Below are 26,122 nucleotides of genomic sequence, written 5' to 3' on the forward strand. Positions count from 1 at the left end.
TTATGTGGAAGTGAGATGGAAGTATCAACTACTTTTTCCTCTACATGTACTACAAGTATGTACAGAAAACACAGTTGCGAAAATGTTTACTGTAAATCACCAAATTTTTGCAACACCTTATTTTTGAAAGAGCGTATATTTAGGGTTTATAAGCGAGACAAAATTTTCATGTTGTATATAATCTTTAATTATAATAAAAATATATGTGAGAATAAAATTTACGCAGCATTCAGTCTCGCATAATAAAGCGAACATAAAGTTCTCAAAATTAAAAGTGATTTGCAGTACATGTATAACAATTTCAAACTTACAGTGAATTGATTTTCATTCCCCAAGGTTTCAAATGCATTTTGAACTTAATGGATATAACAAATAACATTTATAACGAATCAAACTTTTTGTCCCTGACACTTCGCTATAAACATATTAATCCTCTGATATTTAGCAGCATTTTTTTGGTCCCATTGAGTCTGTGATAACAAGATTTGACTCCACATCTAAACATTACATTTGTTGCAAAGGAAATAACACAAATTCTTCAAGGAGAACAAATAGGGGTGCAACGATACACTAACCTCACGATACGATACGTATCATGGTATTCAGTTCACGATACAATACGTATCACGATACATGACAAGGTTAAAAAGTCTTTCAAGTTTGTCATCATATTTTTTTTAAAACTTGACAGGTTTATACAAAATGTTTGTATTTTTTAATAATAATAATTAAAATAACATTTTGTTAACTTGAATTGGATTGTTATGTAGATCTTTTGAGTTGTGACAACATTCTAAACCAATGATGAACATTTACAGGGAACTACGGGGACCTTTCCTAATAATCTCCCTAATAATCTCCATTTTAAAATGGAATGAAAAAGGAAGACATTCATTCTTTTATTCCTTTAATTAACGTAAAAAACCCAATTGTCATATTTCTCGTGTTAATACGTTTTAGTCAACAAGACAGCGAATTTTCATCAAATTTTCATCAAAATACACACGCGATGGAATATTGTGTATTACCAAAGAATACGTTTAGATCTAAAGGGTTTATCATTTGTCTTAACATCTTTAACTTATAATCACATCAAGTCCTTCTCCGTGTTAAATCTGAGGTCTGTAAGATGCTGGAGATAAGTTTAAATGACGTAAATGCGTTATCGGCGACCTCACGTTTTGCACAGAAGCCATTTTGAAATAGTAAAGAAGGAAATAAAATGGTCAAAACGGATAATTCTGGACCGATTGAACTGAACCGTGATATCAGTTTAGCGTATCAGGAATTGAACCGTGGAAAAATATACCGCAATATACCATCAAACGGTTTATCGTTGCACCCTTAAGAACAAACAGAAATCAGACCTACCGCTCTGCGACATTTTGCCGACATTGTTTTTTGCTGTTTGTGTGATCGTTGATCCCTGGCTGGCCTAGCCAGATCCATCAGGCAGTGAATAGTCTTGCCTCCCCTTTCTAGGCCTTTGTCACACGACTCCATTATCTCCGTTTTACAGTCTGTTAAAATCTCAGGACTAATCGAGTAATCCTCCATCAATTCCTGTCGAAGTTCAGCCATCTCTGCTTGGCATTCTGGACTTATTTGTTTCTCTATATCAAAGTAAATCGACGTCTAATTCTTTTGCAAAACATATTAATGATTTTTAAATAAATGAAACCAGGAAATACTAAGAGCACATATTATAGTTTAAAACAGGAATTTTTCGAGAATGCCAAGGAGGAAAGAACAGTAGAGCACACCAAATGACTTCTTGGATATTCTGGTTATCCTATGACTGTTTCATATGCTCTTTGTAATGACGTTTTCCACTTAAGATGAATTTTTTTCAAATAATAATATTGCAAAAAAAAAACATGTATACCTGTTTTTATAGCATTTTCCAAACACAGTAAAATATTGGCTCTGCGAAAGTCACCCCCTTCCTCTGTGTCTTTCTTAAAACAATGGTGCTCTTTCATGTCACGGCGACAGGCACTGTAGAATGTCTTTTCCACTTTGACGTCCTGGGCAATGAGTTGCTGTCTCACCGTTAACATCTCTTTACACTGCAATCAGCAATCATACACAAAGGTATTTTTTAATTAATTTACAAGATTTGATTTTGAGATTTTTAATTTCTTGGAAAAAATACTGTCCTTTCAATTCTTCAGATTATTAAAAATAAAACAAGAGGCCCATGGGCCACATCGCTCACCTGAGCAAATTGGCTAGGAAAAAAAAAGCAAAAATCAGTTCAGTATTGAAAAGTTTAACGGGGGTGGTTTGAATTTTAAACTACCTGATGATGCTTTCATATCAATATAACAAATGGCTTTGCTGTTCTTGAGCAGAAGATTTGTTCCCATATATTCATTTGATCCCCCATTGTGGCCCCACCCTACCCCCAGGGGCCCTCATTTGAACAAATTTCATTCTACACTACCCAAGGATGCCTCCATATCAATTTGACTAATCATGGCTTTTCTGTTCTTGGGAAAAAGAGTTTTTCGTAAATATTCTTCTGTTAACTTTGATCACCCATTGTAGCCCCACCCTACCTCCAGGGGTCATGATTTGAAGAAACTTGAATCTACACTACCTGAGGATGCTTCCATATAAATATGACCAATCACGGCTTTGCTGATCTTGAGAAGAAGATTTTTCAAGTTTTTTCTATATACTTTTATGAAAAATCTTGATCCCCCATTGTGGCCCCATCCTATCCCGGGGGGGGGGGGGGTCATGACTTGACAAACTTGAATCTAAACTACCTGAGGATGCTTCTACCGTAAGTTTTGGAAGATAAGACGATACTTTTTTTCTCAGAACCGCTGGGGTCGTCCTATTTAACGAATCGACCTATCTAAGGCTCAAGTTTACGAAAAATGCCTCCAAATCAGTAAAATTTACGTAAATTTTAAAGCAAATCTGTGCCATTTTCGTATTTTTAAAAATTATTTTACCGAGAAAAATATAATAAACAATAAAGAATTAAATATTTATTCGATTGATTTCTTACAAAATAAGTTCCATTAAATATCCGTCGATGTACAAAAAAAAAACTTATTACCGGTATATCATCTAGTAATTAATGTCTCAAAGTATATTTACAACATGCTGTGTCCATCTTGTGAAGTTGGAAGTCGCAATCGTTTACTAAAAAGAAAACCGCAGCCGTATCAAAATTTAAAATACGGAAGAGTTTTCACAATCGCAATTGTAATCTTTTTTTTTTTACCATTTATTTGTAACGATTAATTGAAATAGTATGCTTAAATATTTGTTCATTGTCTTGTGATATTTATTTAAATGTAAAATGCGTGAAGTAAATTGTTGCCAGTAAATTCCTAAATTTATTTACCAAACATACCGCTAGTAATAACTCTTTTGTTTTATATCTTAATTAATTATAATAAAACGAACTTGTCTTGAATATACTATTACACGTTTTTGGAAGTTATAAATTCATTTATTAACGATACGTTATTTTTTATTCACTTTTTTGGTTTTTGTTTTTGTTTTGGTTTTTTTTTTTTTTTTGTTTTAGAAAATAAATATTTTTTTTAAATGATGGAATTGAAAGCTTCCTCGTACCCAAGGGGTACACTGAATTATACAGAGATTGGCTTCTAATAGAATTTTAATTGTCTGACAGATAAAGGGATATACACTGTGTACACAAAGGTGTTAACACCTGTGTTGGTTAAAACACCTGCGGGGCATGATTAACAGATCCACGTGCCGTTACAGGGGTATTAGTGCTATACATCATTTAACAAACAAAACTGTGAAATTCTTGATGACTGTTAAATTGCGAATGTACTCTCAATTAAATTTATTTTTTACAACAATATCTCATGGAAAATTATAGCATGTTTTAAAATATGATTAATTTCATTTGCGCACTGTCACATGTAATAGTCATTTGCGTGATTTAGCAAATCCCTGGACAACAAAATATAAAAATGGCGGTCATCGAAGTTAATTTTTTACCCCGGTAAATAATGTCGGAATAAAAGAATGTGTCCAAGATGTTCTAAAATGGAAATGATTATTGTTTGATTTCGGGTGTTTCCCTAATTATAGCTGTTTTATACTACCGTATTTATGTGTTTAACGAAAGAGTCAAACTACGACGGCATTGAACAGGCAAGTTGGAGAAAATATTAAAATACTGTACTCATAAAAATACTAGTTTTTTTCTCAATACGTTAATATCACGGGTTAAGTTAAAGAGGTTTACATGTTCTGATACGTAGTATCTACGTAAGAATCTCTAGAAATCGATAAACAAAGCCTCGTCCTATCTTCCAAATTCGTCCTATCTAAGGATTCTTTAAAAATTACGGCTGAAAATGAGCCTTTCGACCTATACACCCCATCGACATATACCCCAAAACTTACGGTATATAAATATGACCAATCATGGCTTTGCTGATCTTGAGAAGAAGATTTTTCAAGTTTTTTTCTATATACTTTTATGAAAAACTTTGATCCCCCATTGTGGCCCCATCCTATCCCTGGGGGGGGGGGGGTGTCTTGACTTGAAGAAACTTGAATCTACACTACCTGAGGATGCTTCCATATAAATATGACCAATCATGGCTTTGCTGTTCTTAAGAAGAAGATTTTTAAAGATATTTTCCTATATATTTCTATGTAAATTTTTGACCTCCCATTGTGGCCCCATCCTATCCCTGGGGGTCATGATTTGAAGAAACTTGAATCTACACTACCTGAGGATGCTTCCATATAAATATGACCAATCATGGCTTTGCTGTTCTTAAGAAGAAGACTTTTAAAGATATTTTCCTATATATTTCTATGTAAATTTTTGATCTCCCATTGTGGCCCCACCCTACCCCCGGGGGTCATGATTTGAACAAATTTGAATCTACACTACCTGCAGATGTTTCCATATAAGTTTCATCTTTCCTGGCCCAGTGGTTCTTGAGAAGAAGATTTTTAAATGATGCCATTAATTTTTCACTAATTCCTAATTATCTCCCCTTGAAAGAGGGTGTGGCCCTTCATTTGAACAAACTTGAATCCTCTTCATCCAAGGATACTTTGTGGCAAGTTTGGTTGAATTTGGCCCAGTGGTTCTTGAGAAGAAGTCGAAAATGTGAAAAGTTTACAGACGGACAGACGGACAGACAGACAGACGGACGGACGGACAGACGGACGACGGACAAAATGTGATCAGAAAAGCTCACTTGAGCCTTCGGCTCAGGTGAGCTAAAAATTCAGAAGTTTGTGCATTGGAACTAAAGGGGGTTGTAAGCAGAAGACAAAAGTAACTACCAGTGATAAATTGTATAAAAAAAAATTTTAAACTTAAAAGGATACCTTTGCTGACATTGTGTTATCGAACTTGTGTTTAAAAAGACATTCGTATATTTTCCCTCCTCCTGCAGGTACATCTGCACACAGATGTTCTCTATCCTCACGACAGGCGTAGTACAACTGGCGATCCAAGTGGTAGTCATCCGCCTGTAGTTCTGCCACTCTCAACAACTGTTTCCGACAGCCATCGTGTAAATCACCAATCTTGTCTGCTAAACATTCTAGTGTTTTTCCTTGAGAATGAACATCCTTAAAAAAAAAACCCAAAGATTTAAAAATTTTGATTTTATTCGTCTAAGGGACATAAACATTCAAATATATACAGTAGGTCGGTAAAATCCCAAAGTGCCAAATAACCACACTGTGAATACATATATCATCTTTGATACAAGTTATTCAAACCCTTGGATGTTTTGAAATACTTTTTGTCAGTCCCATTGATATATACAAATAGCAACACATCCTGAGTTCAATCCCATATCATAAATAAAAAATTTTTTTTGATACCTTGAACCCAACAAAAATTTTGGTAGTTTATATTAGAGACCCTTTAATTCAACATATAAGCAAAAGTGAATTTCTGAAGATCGGCAAAATACAATGTAAAGAATTCTGAAATCAAGGTAGTATCAGTACTTCCTTATCATCCTACAAATAACCATCTCTGTCCATTCCTTACATTTTCATCCAATGGAGCGACTCGTCCACAGCCAAACTGCTGAATATCTGCATTACACTGGTCAACGAAATGGAAAATCAGTCTATAGTCACTGAACACAATCCGGGCCATTTTCTCCAGGTATGTCCGACAGTTTCCTGTGATGTTTACAATGTTGTCCACCAGGCAAGGTATAATCAGTCCCTTGCCTTTCTCCAGCTGTGAACATTCTTCATTCTAAAATGTAATGGAATTATTGTTCTCATCTTGTTTAAAATAAAAGAACTTCTGGTTTTTGTATAATGTATATGCTTTATAACAAGAGGCCCATGGGCCACATCGCTCACCTGAGTAACTTTGGCCATGCTGTTCTTTACCAGATTTCCCCCCTTGTAATACCTATTGTGGCCCCGCCCTACCCCCGGGGGTCATGATTTGACCAATTTAGATTCTACACTACCCCAGGATGCTTCCAAATAAGTTTCAGCTTTTCTGGTCCAGTGGTTCTTGTAAAGAAGATTTTTAAAGATTTTTCTTATATATTTCAATGTAAAACTTGGATTCCCTATTGTGGCCCCGCCCTACCCCCAGGGCTCATGATTTGAACAATTTAGAACCTACACTACCCCGGAATGCTTCCACATAAGTTTCAGTTTTTCTGGCCCAGTTGTTCTTGAGAAGAAAATTTTTAAAGATTTTTCTTATATATTTCAATGTAAAAATTGGATTCCCTATTGAGACCCCTACCCTCGGGGGTCATGATTTGAACAATTAAGAATTTACTCTACCCCAGGATGCTTCCACATAAGTTTCAGCTTTTCTGGCCCAGTGGTTCTTGAGAAGAAGATTTTTGAAGATTTTTCCTACATATTTCAATGTATAACTTGGATTCCCTATTGTGGCCATGCCCTACCCCCAGGGGTCATGATTTGAACAATTTAGAATCTACACTACCCCAGGATGCTTCAATATAAGTTTCAGCTTTTCTGGCCCACTGGTTCTTGAGAAGAAGATTTTTAAGATTTTTCCTATATATTTCAATGTAAAACTTGGATTCCCTATTGTGGCCCTGCTCTACATTCGGGGGTCATGATTTGAACAATTTAGAATCTACACTACCCCAGGATGCTTCCAAATAAGTTTCAGCTTTTCTGGCCCTGTGGTTCTTGAGAAGAGGATTTTTAAAGATTTTTCTTGTATATTTCAATGAAAAACTTGGATTCCCTATTGTGGCCCCGCCCTACCCCTGGGGGTCATGATTTGAACAATTTAGATTCTACACTACCCCAGGATGCTTCCACATAAGTTTCAGCTTTTCTGGCCCAGTGGTTCTTGAGTAGAAGATTTTTTATTTAATGAACTCATCATATTTTTGTCTTTTCTTGTAAGGGGACTTGGCCCTTTATTTTAACAATTTACACTCCCCTTCACCCACAGATACTTTGTACCAAGTTTGGTTAAAATTGGCCCAGTGGTTCTTGAGAAGAAGTTGAAAATGTGAAAAGTTTACAGACGGATGGACAGAAAGACGGACAGAGGGACGGACGACGGACAACAGGTGATCAGAAAAGCTCACTTGAGCTTTTAGCTCAGGTGAGCTAAAAACAAAGAGAAAGTCTATAGAAGATTGTTGTCTACCACTGTCAATTAATTAGATACTAAATTTCTGTTGAACAGAGACAAGAATTACCAATAATCATTACAATTCAATGTTATCTATGGTACACTATGGTACACCTAGCAATAAATTTGATAATGGTATTAGAAACATAATCTATTTGTAAGCTAAATGCATAGGGCTATGTAATATGCTTTCATAAATATTAGACCAAGTGATCTCAATACCCATTGTACTCTCTCAGTTCTCTTTCACATTTCCAATAATTTATGCACCTATCATTCTTTAACAGTAATGTTCACTAAAATACCCACATTTATTGATGTATACCTGACTCAGTTCCTGCTTACACACTTCTCCAGCTGCATAGTCAAACCTGTCATCTCGTGTTAAATTTAGTTTGTATTTCCATATAAACTGAAAAGTGAAAAGACTGAAACATTTTTTTAATGTTCAAAATCAAAGTTCAGACTTATCGAAATTTTGAAATCACTGTCAGACATTTGGTCTGACAAAGTCAAATGTTCTGTCGGACCGGACGAAGGTTTGTCAGATCAGATACATGTACCTTATTTTGATGCTGAGAAAGGAAAAACACCACCAAAATGCCCTTTATTATTTTCAACAGCCTTCACTTATCTCACAAGTTTCTTTCTTAGGATAGAGTGTCTTTAATAAGAGACAAACATATTTTATGTCTTTCCTGTACCAATTTAAAATTACCATTGTCACTACGCCGCGCACACGACCATCTTTTCTGTGTTTGTGACCTTCAGTTGCGCATCCCAATCCCGACCTTTTTAAAATTTGCGACATGCTCGATTTTTTCAAACGGTCATTTGGACTGACATTTTCTTAAAAGTTATCAGTCCAGACAAATTTTTACCAGCCCTGCCAACAGGGCCGACGAATTTCGACAAGTCTGAAAGTTTATCTACATGTCAAAAGATATCTGTATTCATCTAAACTGTGTAGATTACTTACATGCTGACACACTTCTGATAAATCTTCCATTATCTGAAAATATATGAAAATGAAACATATACATGATAGAAGCTAAGTTTCATTAATAATTTATCAAAATTGTTCATTTCTGGCACTTCATTATAAGTGTGTTTTACTGTAGATCTTCTGTCAAAAAAAAATTACTTTTCTTGCAGTCTTTGTAATAAAAATTTAGTAATTTTATATACAACCCTTAAAACTTCATTCATTACCTCACTACACAAAGAAATTATCCATAAAAAAAAAACTACAAAACTCTTAGTTTGGAGGGGGTGGGTACTAGGTACTATGGTTTACATATCCTAAATGAAGATGAAATACTCACTATTACTTTAAAGCAGTAAAAGTTTCACAAAAGCTGCTGCTAAAATAAATTATTTAGGTGTTTTCATTACACTCAAGAACATGATGATATCATCAAAGTTTGCCACAGAAATTATTACAAAAGCAGTACAATTCAATACAAGTATTTTGTTAAGACTCATATTATCTGAAAAAAAAAAAGAATCTGAATCACCACAAGGATCTATGTCATAGTTCGGGTAAGGTGTACAAGACTATAAAATAGCAGCATCATTCTTGCAAAAACATTACTGTCATTGAAAAAATGGAGGTCTAATTTTAATTATAAACTATTATTTTTTTTCACTGTCTACAATGAGTGACAATATATATACAAAAAACATTGATTGGGTTCAAGGACAACGTGCAATTTGTCAGATCTGAGAATTACAGTCTATTGAAGCTTGATGTAAAGTTTCAAACTGTAACCTTGGTCTTCTTGCAGAAATTATATACTTTCTGTATAAAACCGCATATGGTGGCCCAACCCTCTGGGGCCAAAAATTAAACATATCTGCATCTACACTACATTGACATATGCTGCCAATTTAAAATGACTAACTATGACCCTGCTCAGATCTTAAAAATTAGAATTTTAAAGATGTTTCCTTTATATACCTACATAAACTTTGATCCTCAATTGTACTAAGCCTCACCCAAACCTCTGGGACCAAAATTTTCACAAATTTAAATCTACACTACATGAGAATATTTATAATAATACTAATATGACTAACTATGAACGTTTGTTCTTGAAATGTTTTTTCAACATTGATCCCCTATTTTGACCCCACAAATTGAACAAACTTAAAATGATATGGTCTGTAATTTTGCAAAATTTTGATGCAAGTAAGAAAATAAGTTAAGTGCATTAAAAAATATTTCCTCAAGAAAATCATCAATTAATTACAGAGAACTTTGTCATCCTAGACATGTAATTAAATGCTCATTTCCATCTCTCAAAATTGTGAAACATTGAAGCTTAGTCTGATGACAGGACTTTCTAATTTTGATCAATCAGTGGCCAAGTGACTTGTAAGATGGCCAGGCTTCAACTTTTTGACATGTCTGACATGCATCTGGAAAAGTTCACTTGATTTAATAAAAACAATGTTACACTATTACAAGTCTGCTGTGTGAACTACTGGATACTGCACACCATACCTAGGGTACTGCACAATTTATAGATAAATACATTTTATAGCTGCAATAATGTAGACCTCTCCATAATGGTGCAAAATTTCTTGTTTTACTGAGGGTGACTTCTGGCAAAATAAACATTAAACTGCTCTTGAGTTAAACTTCCTTCAAATAAGAGAGAATATATTCATGATCAACAACCTAACCCTCTATTCACTATTCGCAGATTAAAATACAGCAGCATGTTTATTTTTGTCCTTGGCATGACATGTCTCACTTGATTTCCTGAGACTTACTTGAAATTAAGATTAGGTTTGATAAAGTAAATATTGGTGTAGATATACAATTGTTTTTGTATGGATCACTTAATCAATGCATTCAAAGTAAACAAAATTCATACAAAAATAATGCTTATGCTTAAAATTATGGATTCTAATTTTCAGTTACAAGATCCGTTCCCCAATTCTAATCTTGATGTCCCAAAGAAAAAAAAAATAAGCCTGAAGGTCAGTAAACAAGGTGGACATATTCAAGTTGCAAAGTTGACAAACAAGAGATTCCAATATCTAGTTAAAAGATCCCTTCCCAAATTCTAACCAGATATTCCAAAATAAATAAATCAGGTCAGTAAATATGGTTGACAGTTGATTTGGATTAATTTATATATTATAGTCTGCATGGCTACATTTTTTTGAGTTCAGGTATGAAATGCAAATGAAATACATGTATATTCACAAAATTATGATTTGAGCCAAGATCTTTGCGGGAGTTACTAATTCCTGCACCAAGAATTGTAGCCCCCCCCCCCCCCCACCCCCAAAAAGTTATATTTTACACTGACATTTTTTATCCTTGTAGTCACCATATGCTATTATTGTTACGTTATAACGAGCGCAGCAAGTGGCGCAAAGCATCGCTCATCACTGCAAGCTCTTAAAGCAATGCCTGGGCGAAGAGAAAGTTCAAACTGTGCACATTGATTTCAACAAATTTTTTTCTGCATTAACCTGTGGTCCCATAATGCTTTGCAAATTGCATCTCGCCGCAAACTATGTTCTCACGGTAGCAACAAAAGTTGAATAGTTCAACAAAAAATAAAATTACATTGATTTATTAAATGGATATTGCAGAAAAAACAGTACATTAAACATTCTTCATATAAACTAACGCTGTTCAGGCTAAGATTTGTTTTTGCAACTTACATACGACGTCATGTGACCTCAGAGTCTAGACGTACCAAATTGACACGTGCAGTTTGAACAGATGATGTAAATCATCTGCCCTCGCCCTAACGGTCGCACTGTCAACATATGTTTATTACTGTCTTCTATACTCATAGCGAGTGCAGCGAGCGGCACAAAGCTCGTCACTGCGAGCTCTAACGACAACACCTCGGCGAAGAGAATATTTAGACTACTGCACATTCATTCAATAGAATTTTTTTCCGCAGTAATTCTGGACCCACAATGCATTGCTTCTTGTTCTCGCTGCTAACTTCGTTCACGCGCTAACGACAACTAAAAATTCACAAAAAATAAACTCACCTTAATTTAATGGATATTGCAAACAGATAGTAGATTAAATGTTCTTTGTTAAAATTTTAGCACTTTTTCAAACTTCGTTTATGGAAATGCAGCTAACATACGACGTCATGTGACGTCACAGTTTAGACGTTGCAAATGTCTCGTGCGGTTTGAAGAGGCAGATCTTAAAATTAAGTGAACAATGCGCTCGCCCCAACGGTCGCACCGTCAACATATTAAAACAAATTTAGATAATGCAAAGATGCAGGTACCTTAATGTCATTCTGTAAGCAATCCAGAATGGCGAAATTATTTTTGTATATTTTAGGGTTACAGTGCTTAACAATATCATCTGCACATTCCCTGCTCTCTGAAAGTCTGAAAGCTGCTGGTTTCCCAGCACCAGGCTGTCTCCCTGTTCCACCTGCTCCATGCTTCTGTTGCATATTCTCTTTTGCAGGGTCGAGTCCCTGTTGATGATGAACAGCAGGTTGTCCCAGCTTGCCGTCTTGTAATTTCATGTCTTGTTGTTTATATGAGACAGTTGGAACATTCCTAACACCTACACCTTGTCCATTCACTTGAAAAACAAATGCGATAAACACTGTCAACCTCAGCATCATTACGACTCTCATTACACGTCGCTCATTGGAATCCATCTTGGAGGAAGTTCCTTTTACACGTTATCGCTCCGAAAGCAGTATTTGGCGCTGGACATAAAGAACTTAATTAAACCTACTGTTAAGTATAAATGTTGTTTTTGTTTTTTTAACTTTATTTCTACTTCATAAAGAATAAGTAATCAGTTTCAAAATATATTTTAGATAAGGAATATATTTTGCACAATAATATTTAAGTAAACAAGTTCCGGTCAACTTAATAATGAAACAGACACCAAACGGAATAATTAATTCCGCCTTTCCCTCCGTCAAAGATTGTGTCAATAAATTGTTAACTTTATTATAAGGGATTGTAAATCAAATTATGCAAAGGTTGTGCAATGTGCTACTGATACATGTATTGTGAAGAAGAAAAAATAATTTAACCTTACCATAAACACTATTTTTTTTTTTTTTTTTTTTTTAAGATTTCTAGAAAATGGTGTACATGTTGCCCTTATGTCAAGATAGGTTACCTGCCATATTTCTCTAGGAGAAATGTTCAAAAGTATTGAAGTGATAGATAACACTTAGAAATCACTGTCGTTTACTTACATTTGGAAAATACATGAAAATAATGTTTTCAATTACTTAAATTTTGTTGTTATATAGTGTTACGAATACTTTACTCGATTTCAAGTTACGTCATTAGATGAAAATTTTCGTTTATTCCACTTAACATCAAAGGGCAGATCAAACTACTAGTATATGTACTTGAATTTAAGGAAGCTATAAACACTGCACACCAAAGAGTTCTGTTTGTAGGGTAGTTTTATTCAGATGGAGTGACATCTGCCCTTAGAAGAAAAATAGAATAAATGGGAATCTATAGTTAATGACACAATTTGTAATTAATTAAAGTATTCTTAACGTTATATAACACGGAGATTTAGTAATTGAATACATTATTTTCATTAATTTTCCCAGTGTGAGTGATTTCTGATTACAAATCGTTCATTGCCTTTCAACATTTTTCCTGAAGAAATAAGGCAGATAATCTTTAGTGAAAATGAACTAGATACACTCAATATGAGCACTTTTTTATGATATATTTGTCTCAAAGTCCAAAAAACATTTGAATATTAGTGTTTAGAGCTTCCTTAAGTTCAACTTTCGCATTACACTTGCCAACCGTTCAGGGTTTTTTTAAGGGGTCGTAGGGGGCCTGTAATAGGCTCCATTCCCAATGGTAAAAAGTGTGTGTTTTTCCCAATTTCATTGCAGAAAATTCCCAAAAGACAATTCCAAACATGACATTAATGTTATTCTAAATATAATAGAAAAAAAATTAAACTTAAATTAAATAAAACTTCAGAACAGCAAACAATTAAGTGAAGCTGATTTTCAATAAAGATTTATTGAATGTAAATTAGTCAATAAATGCTTTGCAAATCCAAAAAAATGGCTCCTATTTGAATTTATCTCGAAAAATGTGAATTATGATATTTCCCAATTTTAACTAAATGACGCTATTTTTTTTCCCAAATGGAAAGGCCCAGTCCCTTGATTTTAAGACCTTAAAAAACCCCTGCAACCGATACTCTACGACAGAAAATTTGTTGCAACTTAAATATTTTTTAAAACAAACTTTTTCAGTCATGTTTGCTTATGTATCTTATTACCACATTTTCTATGATTCCAACATTTGTAAACCTCCATTCACCCCTTCAAGTGGCAGTTAAAACTTCTTAATAGTTTCCATTACAAGAGAAGAACAGAAGGAGAGTGGAAATAACTTGCAGAACACGAATGTAATTGAATTAAAAATCACATTACTTCAGAGATATAAATTATCAGCATGCCGCATAAAATTTATTTTTTTTTTCTTTTCTTATTTTTATTTTCATTTTATTTTTTAAGTAAATAGACATGCAGTACTTGTATGACTGTTTTATGTATGGGATGATAACGTGGCTGAATTTATTCACTTGCAGGGGAAACGTTACAACGAATGTTTATCATTAATTAAAAGTGTACATATAATCCATATAATCAATTAATTAACCAACTAAAGCTCAAATGATAAGAAATAAAGTACTCGCATTTCAAATGTGTCTATTTACAAGCATACATTTAGTTTGACACGTTGTCCCATTTATTTGGATATTTGCTACTTTTCCGTGATAAAATTCATCAAAAAGTTGCGCAACAGTAAAATAATATTGAATGGATGATATTATCAATAGTTAAAGATATCTCCAATTCTTTGAATTTAATGTTAATTTGACGGTCCACATATAGTACAATGTGATACTATCATTTTTTAAAAGGAAGTATTCTTTTTATTTATACAGTAAGATGAAACAGTTTAGTAAAAGCACCGGAAAAACGTTGTCGTTCATGAAAGCTCTTTCTAATAGCCTTTCAATCAGCATTTCCGCTTATACATTATGGCGGTAGTTTCGAAGAACGATCCATCTAAAGCAATGAAATTGTATGTTAGCAGCTATTCATTGTAAGTAAATTCTTTTATGAGTAAGTAAAAAGTTTCTTTAAAGAGCTTTTTTATACTTGAAATTTCGGCCCTCGGTGGGAATGTTTTCTCTGAACTCAATTTGTTGAAATTCCTCAACTTCATTATTTCACATCAACTTCATATCAAAGTTCCATTCAAGGTAAGAAGTATTGATGGATGAAAATGGACTCTATGCCCCTAGGTCTCCTTTAATCAGGTTGGGACAAATCTCCCAAATGTGATGTAAAAGCGAGCAGCGCAGAGCTGCTCGCACTGCGACACCTGGGAGACATTTGAGAAAATTCGAACTACTAATCTAATTAATCTAATTATGTTTGCTTCCCAGTTATACTATGCAATGGGTACTACTAAACAGAGTACGATAGAGTACTTTAGAGTAGGCTAGAAAAAATGTGTAGTTTAATGCAATTAAATTGTTTATTTATGTAAATATAACTCGATTAAACATTATTATAAACTAATATTGCAATATTTATTTCAAAATATTTGTTTTTAGTGCTATTTTGACAAGAAAATAACATTCATGATTCAATGCATTAAACTGTTCAAGATTATTAACACTCTGATCTCGATTAATATTTTGTTTCAGACTTAGTAACTTCAACTAAATTTTATCAAAAATTAAATTTATTGCCCTATATAAATATTTTTTACATTAACAATGAAACATTTCAACATGTTCAAGTTAAATTAGATCAGGATCAAACGATAAACCATCACCTGAAATCAGAATTTGAAAATTTGATAACTCCTAAAATAAGGAAAACATACAAATCTAATTTAAAATATATATATTCATTATGTTTAACTAAAGTAGAAAAACATACAAAAAGTAGTTAAATTGCATTAAATTATTAAATTTTACTAGCATACTCTAAAGTACTCTATCGTACTCTGTTTAGTAGGACCACTATGCAATACTGGAACGAAGGGACCCTGAGCAAGCATTTCCCAGTTGAACATGTACCAATATTCTATGTGAACAGACCCGATAACTAAACAGAGTTTTTTTTCTTTTTCTTTTTTTTTTACCTTTAGGTAAAATAATGGCTACACAACAGAAGCGCTCATCAGAAAACTACACCACACCACAGTTTGGCAATACATTGAAGTCAAGGTTGTCACAGAGGTTCACTCCAAAGAGGTTTACCCCTTACGGGAGAACCCCACAGAGTCGGAGGATTGCAACAGTATTACCATCCACTCAAGGTTAAAGAATATCAGCAGTGTCCTTTGCATGTCCTCATGAATTCTGTTTTATTTCAGTATTTTGAGCTAATTTTTTTACATTAATTATATCTAGTTGACCTAGTATATATTTTTCTTCATTTCAATTATATTAAGCAATTATTGAGTAATTAATGCAGATATTTATAGAATGAATAAAACAGAGCCAAAAAACTTGCAAATATCTGCACACTTTGCTTTGAAAAGATGTTTAATGTAGAAATAATTTGTTCTAGGCAAAAGGAAAACAGTCAGAGCAAAATCAAAAACCCAATCTGAGAGTGTTGCTGAATCGGGAGAGTTCAAAGGTTTGAAACACCAAATTTCCAAATATATGTCAGTCAGGGGGGTAATGGAAGCAAGTTATTTTTAACTCACTGAAGTTATTTGACTGACATGTATTTGTGAAGAAGCAAAGAAATCATCCATAAGAGTTATTCTTAAAAACCAGAACTTCTTCTTTATCAAAACATCAAAATTTAAAATTTTCTGCTGAAACTAATCCTATATGAGGCATGATGATATTAGTTTAAGGGAGTTGCATGTATTTCAGATGACAGACTTCATTTCCTAAACAGTAAAGATGATATTCTTTGAATAGAGTGTTATTTGTATTTTATGAACATTTCAGTGGTCAATTACACACATTCTTGTAATTTTTCTAAGACTGAATAATTTTCTAGAATTTTGTGAATGGTTCAGTATAAAGCTGTTCAGATACCAGTAGGTTAACAACAAGTTCGTAGAGCAAAATACAGTCAAGGATAGATAATTCATAATAATATGATTTAATTAGAAAAGTAATTTCAAAAGTCATGCCCCTGACTGTATACAATATATAATAATATTATGCCATCTATTTGAAAATATATATTACAATGATTTCTTATTTAGTACCTGTACTAATAATCTTAACAGGGTTCACCAACAAAACATGGAGAGTGTTCAAGTTATCTCCCCTGTACAAGTTCAGCAGCTCCTCAAAAGATCTTAAGCGATATGGCCAGCTTTTGTCTTCCTGTGTAGAAGCGGTGAGAAGCTTCTTTACTTTCTATTCGTTTGTTTAGTTTTATCAGTCTCAACCAAGTTACATACATGTATCTAATGACATCATTGGGTCTACTAGTCATTATAATTGTATCAGTGCTCGAGCTGTGATTCGCCATTTGCGCCAATTGCGAATTTTTTCCAAAAGTGGCGAAAAGAAATTCAAAAGTGGCGAAAATGAAATTTTTTTTAGATACAGGTAAACTTTGGTATCTCGACATCGGATATGTCGACAACCTGGGATATGTCGACGTCCGTCCGCGGTCCCGGCAGTATTTACTATATAAATGATTTGCAAAAACTCTGATATGTCGACCTCGGTAATCTCGACAACCCTGGTTATCTCGACGTATATTCAGAGCAAAATTTACCTGGTATATGTCGACATCGGCAATTTTCTGCTCCACTGAACCTAACTGTTTGTCAGATGGGGTCGTTCATCACGCACGGACGGCTCCGGGTATCTCGACGTCGTCAAAAATTCACAACTTTCACACCCATGTTATGACTGCACGCTGCTTAATTAATTCTATAGATCTGTGTTTGTAGGTGAATCCAAAGCCCCCTCGGCGTCTTTGAGACGTTAATTGTTTAATGTTCAGTTTGGGTAATATCACTGATAAATCTACACGATTCCGCTTAAATTTACAGGTGTTTATTTATGTCGAAACCTAACATAACTTTTAAAATTGAAAAAGATTACTAAATTACAAAGAATAATAAACATATTGAATAAATTCAAACTAAAGAATTAAACGATGTTCTAATAATATTTTGTAGTTAAAATGCATTCAACAGGAAATAATCCGATTAACGACACGAATAACCGAATCATCCGTAATTCATGCATCTGTAATATCACTACGTTAGTTTAGATACACAAATCTCTTAAAAAGTTAATATTAATGCACATCCTGAATGAAATAAGAAAAAAAAAATAATTACGCATTAAATATGTTTTCGTATCTCGGATGTCGACTTTGTCATGTTTATACGGTTTGGTTTGAAGTTTATAGAGCGCATTTCGTATCCTGTTCTGACAAAAAAAAAGCAAGTAACACGCGAATGCTGGATGATTTCGATATAGAGAAAGAACAGGTTTTATAAATAAGATTTTTAAAAATAACTTCTTAGATTTTTAATAAAAATAGAGGGATTGCTGAAATAATTTGACCTACAGTCTATATTGAAGTCATGTACGTAAAATAAGTTTATACACATGTATGTGTTTGGTTATGCAGTGAAATCTTGGACGTCAAGTCTCAACTCTGATATCTCGACACCTCGACTATCTCGACATTTTCCGATGGTCCCGTCGATGTCGAGATAACGAAGTTTACCTGTATACCAAACAAAAGTGTGTGTACTCCTGGCTATTTCCTTTGTTTATTCAATGTGTACAGATTAGCCCCTTTGTTTATTTAATGCAAGCAGACCTGTGAATTCAGGGTGTGAAAACTCCATAAAACGTACAAAACAATGTACATGTAGGAAATCACGTCTCGCTTGAACGCACACAGCTGACTAGGTAACTTCAGCCTGGAGCAGTAAGGGGAAACAAAATTACTTGAAATAATATAAGATGGATTAAACAAGGAAAGACAAAGTGTTTTTGGAAGATGAAGTTAGTAAATGAAAAATTTTAATCAATAAAATCTGGATCTATATAGATCGTTTTTTAAAACCGAAAGTAGGAAAACATGACGAAAATTGCAGAGCATGGCTGCTAATTTTACCTGATTAAAGTCAAAATAGTGTGTTCATTTATACCATAAACTGACAAAGAGTGAAAGAGATAATGGCTTGGAAACAAAACAATACAATTATGCTGAATTATTTTCAATTATGTGAATTTACATGCATACTTCCAGTGTCCAACAGTCCAAGTTGTTAAATTAAGCCAAAATTTAAACCTGATTTTGATTACTTCTTTTCACGATAAATTGTTGATATGATTAAATTTTTCACTTATTATATTATATTATTTTTTCATTTTTAAAAAAAATGTCATATATTTTTACTAAGTCTGTAACCCCCCTCCCCAGGCTAAAAAAAATGTTATGAATAAGAGGACATCTACTGTCAAGAGTTGGCTAATATCAATATCAAATTAATTGTATAAATGTAGAAATAATTCTTATATTAGTTTTGTAAGTGGATACAACTTTAAATTTTACAATTTTAAAACAATTCCTGTGATATAAACAAATTGAAATAGTGCTATTAGTGGAGTGTTTAGCATTATATACACTTGTCGAGACGAGATGTAAGAATGCAATTCTTTTCATCGTGAAAAATGGCGAAAAATATTTTTGCTCCAGTGGGAGCTCTGAATTGTATCCATGTTTTGTACATGCATATGGTCTATTATTTATACATGTAGATATGGTTTTCTCAATGTGATCAACAGTCAATGCTTTAAGTTTTTCTGGTTTATCAGACTTGTTGACAGGCTAATTAGCCCTGTTGATACAGTGTATACACATGAATTGTGCTGACCTTATAACAAAGCAACTTTCACATTTGTTCATGTAGAAATGCATTTCCAGTATGTTACATATTAGATGAAGTCTATCTACTTCACTTTCAGGCCAGTCAGAAGGGGATGTTTGTGGAGAACAATATCTCTGGAAAGGCACTGTTCTGTATCCAAGACGGACTGAAAAAGAGTGAATGTATGAATTTTGGTTTTAGATTGAAAACTTTATTTCAACAAGTTATATGTACTTTGCATTGTGTTATTAAACATTATTGTACAATATTTTTAGATTTGGAGAGTGATGTGGTTGTTATCAAAATGAGGAAATGAATTTTGATTTTACATTTAATGCACATTTTCCATACTTACCAAAAAGAAAAAAAAAATTCTTACAGATGACCCTGATGCTGTACAAATTTTGATAAAAGGAAAGAGGAGTGCAGGTAAATACTGAAAGAACACAATAATTTTAAAAGAAGTCATTTATTAAAAGAAAAGGTAACCATAATCAAACTGATTGTTACTGTTTGGTATTTTATGGGCTGTATATTGCTCAGATCACAGGAGTCTGAAGTTTTTATTTAAAAAAAAAATACAGTAAAAAAATTTTCACACTCTACTACCCCTCCACTTGGTAAGGATGGAATTTTTTTTCCAATATTAATTTTTTTAACAATAAAAACTTCAGACTCCTGTGCTTTGCTTGTCACACCCTCCTTCATTTTTTGAATTGATTTTTCACCTTTTTCCCAGTTATTATTTACCATTGTCTTTAACATGTTACTTATGGGATTGATTTTTTTTTTCGGAATAGATTTACATATATGTGGTAAAGTTAATAGTAAATGTTAGATTCTTTTAAGAAAAAGGAATTTGCAATCTCTACCTGACATATCAGTTAACATGGGTTACAGTAAATACAAAGATGTTATTCTGAACAGAAATTATATATTTAAATTTTTCTATAAATTAAACTTTCTCATTTCCTTTGATGTCATAAATTATTTTCTGAATCTTAGTTTGGAACACTGAGCATTATGAAGATAGTGTAACCTTGGTCCTTTTGAGCAATTCTTCATAAATATGCTTCATTTTATCATGTTTACTTTTAAAAACATTCTATTGATAAGTTTTGCATGATGTGTTTTTTACCTCTTGAATAAGAGTTGTCTGGTTATTGTATATTAAGTAAATATTGACACACTTCTGGTGGTGGTCACTGTTGAAGGTACTACAGACACCGTCCTGCTGACAGCCACACTCTGTGGGGTGGAGATGGAGGGGGAACAGCTGGGTCCAGATGTGAAGGACCATTTTACATACTACCCTGTACTCCTTGTGAAATCTACTGTAGCCCTCACTGATGTCCTTATCACCTGGCTCCAGGTAGAACATTCTTTTCACACACAGTAAACTGTCAGAGCTTGTAGTTAAAATCAGAAATATCAAGTTTAGAAATATCTATCATATTGTTAAATCAATTGACTAGATTCTAAAATTTGTTATTTTATTTTTTGACTGCATGTGAACGTTTCCATTTTACAGTATTTAAGCAAGCTGCAATATCATTTATAAGCATGTTTTCTATTATATTATTGAGTACCATTTCATCAAAGACAAATGCATACCTGCAAACATTAAACAAATATGATATGCAAGGTTGGGACTTCAACGGGAGTAGTCAAAGCAAGAGATAAAGCATATCTGCTTTATATTTGTTTAGGTGTTTTGGTATCCACTTCTTAATCCATAAACAAAGGTCATGAAATTTTCCCACTACGGAAAAAGTTGGATGTAAGATGCTCAGAGGGAATACTGTTAACCAATTTCTATTCATGTTCAAGATATATCCATGAGTTTTATGACCTTTTATTCGTGAATATTTCTCACCGCTAACTATTAATTTAATTGAGTATCTATGTAGAATATATTTCCAGTCACGATCATTAATCCTCGAGCATGGGTTTCAAACTGATAAATCAAAAATAAAAGTTGTCGCGAATAATAATTGGTTTACAGTAGTTACAAGTTTTGAAGGTATTCTTTTCATTTCCAGATGCATTTTGACTGCAAAGTTACCCCAATGGTTTTTCCTCCTGTACATCTTGCCTGGATGATTGGTATGTGGAGTGGAGCTCTGGCAAATACAAGTAAGCATTTGAAAATACAGGTACAATTTCTTTTGGAGACATAAATATGGTAAAGGTTGTGAGCACTTGTGCTATTTATTTTATTTTTCCCTGATTAGGACAATTTTTATTGATAGCTCATGATGTTATGCATTGTATTGGTAACAATTCTTTTGAAAAGCATGCAACTTCAAAATTAATCCTTTTGATAAAAATCAGATCCTTTGATCTGAGAACTTGAGCCTTTTGTAGTGATTTATGTAATAGATCAAAGGATCTGATTTTAATTGGATTTTTCCCCCCTTTTTATGAACTAAGTTTTAAAGGCAGGTTATTCCTATATTTTGAGAACTATTCCTTCTTGAATTAAAGTAACTGAGCATCAGTTTTAATTTTTTCCATTATTTCAGGTCGTAAGAAGAAGCCTGTAGAACTTGTCTATCAGGTGCCTAGTGAATGTGAGGGAATCAAGAAAGTCACATACACCATAGAAGCAGAAGATTGTCTTAAAGTTTGGAACAGGTATTTGTAATGTCAGGGGTACTGATTTGAATCATTTGACTGAATGTATCTGAGAAATAAGGGTTGTATGAATAATTCAAGTCTGAATCTTTCGATTTGATTAAATAACTGATGTAAACTTGGAATTATCAACGATAACGTCATCTGCAGTTGATCATCAAAATAGATTTTTTTTTTTTTTTTTTACATGGAAGGAATACTGTTTATTTATTTTTATTTCATTTATGTTTGTGATTATTTAAACAAATTCTGATATTTCTGTTCCAACAAGAATTCAGTTTTCTATTTGTATTATTATCTATGAAATATTTCAGTATAACTACAGTGTTAGTTAAGTTTATAATTTTACCCCAGTACAATAATTAATGATGTTTTTAACATTTTCCAGCATTCATGATCACAGATCAGATATGTTCACAGAAGAGGAGATGACAACTTTCCTTTCGTGTCTAGAGGAACATTTTTATTCGCTTTTTAGAATAAAGCTAAATGTGAGTTTTTAAATGATATTCTTTTTTAAAACAATACTTATTTTAATAGCCATTTATGATGTAATATGTTTGTTGTAATGTGTTTCAAAAAAATGATGTCCTTGTGAGATGAGACAAGAACTTTTCATACCGGGTAAATGAAAAAAGTACATTTGTTTTTGCATGTACTATTAGTACTACTACTACTACATGTAGTGATGTACTACTACAAATAGGAAAGAAATTTGATTTATACACATATATGTGACAGAGAGGATACTTGTTTCCAAAAGTAATAATATTGGTACAAAGTACAAGTATAAAAAAAATACTAACAAAGACTTGACTGGGAAGTTTACCTAGTTTATTCAAAGTTGTGTACCTTTGAAATTAACAGTTCATGTCATCATCCCATTTTGACTAAAATATGTTATCTGTAGTTTTCATCCTCTGTACCTCTGTGTGTGCTGAGAATCAATTGATAATTTTGATTTCTTCTTTATATGAAGTTCTTGATTTTGACATAATTTTAATAATGTATTTTAAGTTTAATTGTAAAAAGAAACACCAATTGTTCATATTGCTTATGGTTAATAGATTAGTCGGTCATTGTAGGCAATGCAGTTGTCATGTGTTGGTACTTCCTTATGTTACATTGGTAGAGAGGGTTTACTTAAGGTATGTAACTTTGTTTATTTATAAACACTGTGTATTTCTTTGGATCATGTTTAATTACCATCCTGGCCAAGAACAAAGAGTAAAATTAAAATTGATTTCTTTTAAGCATGTAATTATTAAGCCAGTAAATTGAAAGGTTAGTTTTTAGACAGATTGTGAGATTGAAGGCTGTTGAAAATAATAAAGGGCATTTTGGTGCTGTTATTTATTTTCCTTTCTCAGCGTCAAAATAAGGTACAAGTATCTGGTCTGACAAAACTTCGTCCGGTCAGACAGAACATTTGACTTTGTCAGACCAAATGTCTGACAGTGATTTCAAAATTTCGACAAGTCTGTACTGTAAATCAACAAATTTTTTGTGACACCTTATTTTAGCAAGATAGTCATTTACTCTTTATTAACTAAACAAAAAATTCACAAATTTTTGTTTTTGCCCTAAATAATCTTTAAGAATACAAATATACGTGAGAATATAATTTTGGTGAGCAGACTGTCTCACATAATTTCTTGAAAATGAAGTTCTTGTGAATAAAAAGGGATTTACAGTAAATACTCTGTGATCTACAGATCACTTCAGTTTGTAATTGCTGAAATAGGCATACTTCCTTGCTTTTATTGTAATTTCAGAAAAGCTCCATTAGTGCTATTGTTGTTTATTGTTTTCATATTTCTATTTTTCAGATTTATTCAGAAGAGCATGTGATTTCTATTCTGAGACATCTGACAGAATTATCTGTGGAACATTTCACTCTTGTGTGACAAGCTTATCATATGACATTATTTATGTGCAATAACTTTTTATATGGAAGATTAAAGACACAGTTTTCTTTAAACAGTAATCCCACCCCACCCCACCCCGGTACTTTAGCCTTTTCAAAAAAAAGAAGTGTAAATTGCAGTCTTGAACTGAAATATCCTACTTGATTATTCACATCTACTTTGAATTGATATGAAACCCCAGACAGGCCAAACTACACACCAATAAATCTTAAATTAAATTTTCAGGCACGTAGTTTTGGGGGAGGGGGGCTGTCAATGACTTTTTTCCAAATATAACCTTATACTGTTGAAAATTTTCATTGAGAGGGAGGTTGGCCCCCACTTTTTTTGGCAGTAAAGTCAAATTGTCCCATGGTAATGCATTAATAAAGGACAAGATAGGCTAAGACCCCTTTTTGCCCCCTGGCTTGGGGTTTCACTAAGGACAATGCAATAGTTTATCATTAAAAACCTGTAGTCATCTCTGATTCAAAGTGAATATTGATTTTAAGTTATGGGATACACAAAGGTTATAGGAAGGTCACAAATTAGGCCAATTTCCAAATTTTTTTCATTTTTAAGCAAATTTTCATCAATTTTTAAGCAGATTATGCTCAGAAAATACAGAGCACAAGCTTGCCTATCTGCCAAATTTAAATATTTCATGCACAAGTATCACATGCATCTTGTGTATAAAAATCTCAGATAGGTAAGCATGTGCTCTATGTTTCCAGGAGTGAAAAGTATTAATTTTCAAATTTGACAAAATTCCACCAGGAGTGTGGAAATTTGGTAAAATCTCTTACTTTGGCTCCCTCTTGTGGCCTCCTTGTATGCTTTGAATCAAACTTAGTGCTGATTTTTTAACAAGCATCATTTAAAATTCTTGACTGCAAACTATCACAATTTTAAGGTGTTTGATTTTTATGTCAAATAAGGGGCCAAATTCAGCTTGTCCTTTGTTTGTGGAAAAAGTTGGGAACCCATTGTCAAATATTTTTCTGGCTGCCCCCCCCCCCCCCTCAACCCCTTCAAAAACAATGCTGTGTGCCTGAAATGTAGTGATATCTAAATTGTGGCATTAATCTTCTATCATTAATTAAATGAATGCAATTTTCTGGTATTTATTTAAAAATTTCCAAATTAGTTTAATATTCAATTAAAGTTACATCCTTTATCACTTCAGTCTGTAATTTTCTTTTTAATTTACAAGGATGAAATTGTTAAATGATATTCAAGTGATGTTTAAGGCCAATTGGGCAATAGTTATTTATTTACCTAGATCAGTTTTATGATTTATCAATCTTACATGGTCTGACAGTATAATTTTTTTTATCAAAGTGTCTTTAAAAAATGCTGCAATTACATACACTGTATGTACATCTACAGTATGTAATTTTTAGCTCACTTGAGCTGAAAGCTCAAGTGAGCTTTTCTGGTCACCCGTTGTCCATGCGTCCGTCTGTAAACTTTTCACATTTTCAACTTCTTCCCAAGAACCACTGGGCCAATTTTATCCAAACTTGGTTCAAAGTATCCTTGGGTGAAGGGGAGTTTAAATTGTTAAAATAAAGGACCAAGTCCCCTTACAAGGGGAGATAATCAAGAAAAGACAAAAATAGGGTGGGGTCATTAAAAATTCTTCTTCTCAAGAACCATTTGGCCAAAAAAGCTGAAACTTATGTGAAAGCATCCTTGGATAGTGTAGATTCTAAATTATTAAAATCATGACCCCCGGGGGTAGGGCGGGGCCACAATGGGGAATCCAAGTTTTACATTGAAATATATAGGAAAAATCTTAAAAAATTTTCTTCTCAAGAACACTGGACCAGAAAAGCTGAAACTGATATGGAAGCATCCTGGGGTAGTAAAGATTCTAAATTGTTCAAATCATGACCCCCGGGGTAGGGCGGGGCCACAATAGGGAATCCCAAGTTTTATATTGAAATATATAGGAAAAATCTTCTTCTCAAGAACCACTAGTCCAGAAAAGCTAAAACTTATGTGGAATCATCCTCGGGTAGTGTAGATTTTAAATTGT

General features: G+C 33.3%; 2 protein-coding genes across 3 annotated transcripts in view; one reads left to right on the top strand and one right to left on the bottom strand.

Moving 5' to 3' along the window:
- LOC133197786 (Golgi apparatus protein 1-like) overlaps positions 1–12,294 on the bottom strand; it is a 28,653-nt gene extending 16,359 nt beyond the window's left edge. For both annotated transcript variants that reach the window (XM_061333992.1, XM_061333993.1), the window contains exons 1-7: positions 11,908–12,294; positions 8,610–8,642; positions 7,956–8,042; positions 6,029–6,244; positions 5,353–5,598; positions 1,886–2,069; positions 1,372–1,613 (exon numbers count right to left, since the gene is read on the bottom strand). In XM_061333992.1, the coding sequence (XP_061189976.1) occupies positions 1,372–1,613; positions 1,886–2,069; positions 5,353–5,598; positions 6,029–6,244; positions 7,956–8,042; positions 8,610–8,642; positions 11,908–12,294 (1,395 nt within the window). The remainder of the gene's footprint in view (positions 1–1,371; positions 1,614–1,885; positions 2,070–5,352; positions 5,599–6,028; positions 6,245–7,955; positions 8,043–8,609; positions 8,643–11,907) is intronic.
- A 2,556-nt stretch (positions 12,295–14,850) lies between these two features.
- Positions 14,851–24,120, top strand: LOC133196780 (centromere protein L-like). Its single transcript, XM_061332639.1, has 12 exons — positions 14,851–14,909; positions 15,809–15,979; positions 16,234–16,305; positions 16,916–17,028; positions 19,635–19,719; positions 19,919–19,966; positions 20,752–20,909; positions 21,580–21,673; positions 22,063–22,174; positions 22,563–22,665; positions 23,260–23,322; positions 24,004–24,120. Exons 2-12 carry the CDS (start codon positions 15,817–15,819, stop codon positions 24,079–24,081), a joined length of 1,089 nt encoding a protein of 362 aa, XP_061188623.1. The 5' UTR covers positions 14,851–14,909; positions 15,809–15,816; the 3' UTR covers positions 24,082–24,120.
- The last annotated feature ends 2,002 nt before the right edge of the window (positions 24,121–26,122 follow it).

The sequence above is a fragment of the Saccostrea echinata genome, unplaced genomic scaffold, assembly GCF_033153115.1.
Source record: "Saccostrea echinata isolate AGI-Se365-2 ecotype Australia unplaced genomic scaffold, CSIRO_AGI_Sech_v1 ptg000030l, whole genome shotgun sequence".
Taxonomy (NCBI): Eukaryota; Metazoa; Mollusca; class Bivalvia; order Ostreida; family Ostreidae; genus Saccostrea; species Saccostrea echinata.

Excerpts from the sequence above, each read along its gene's own strand:
- LOC133196780 (XM_061332639.1), top strand. The coding sequence starts at position 15,817 with ATGGCTACACAACAGAAGCGCTCATCAGAAAACTACACCACACCACAG. Across the intron at positions 19,967-20,751 it reads AAAAGGAAAGAGGAGTGCAG|GTACTACAGACACCGTCCTG; the intron begins GTAAATACTGAA and ends TCACTGTTGAAG. Across the intron at positions 20,910-21,579 it reads TCCTTATCACCTGGCTCCAG|ATGCATTTTGACTGCAAAGT; the intron begins GTAGAACATTCT and ends TTTCATTTCCAG.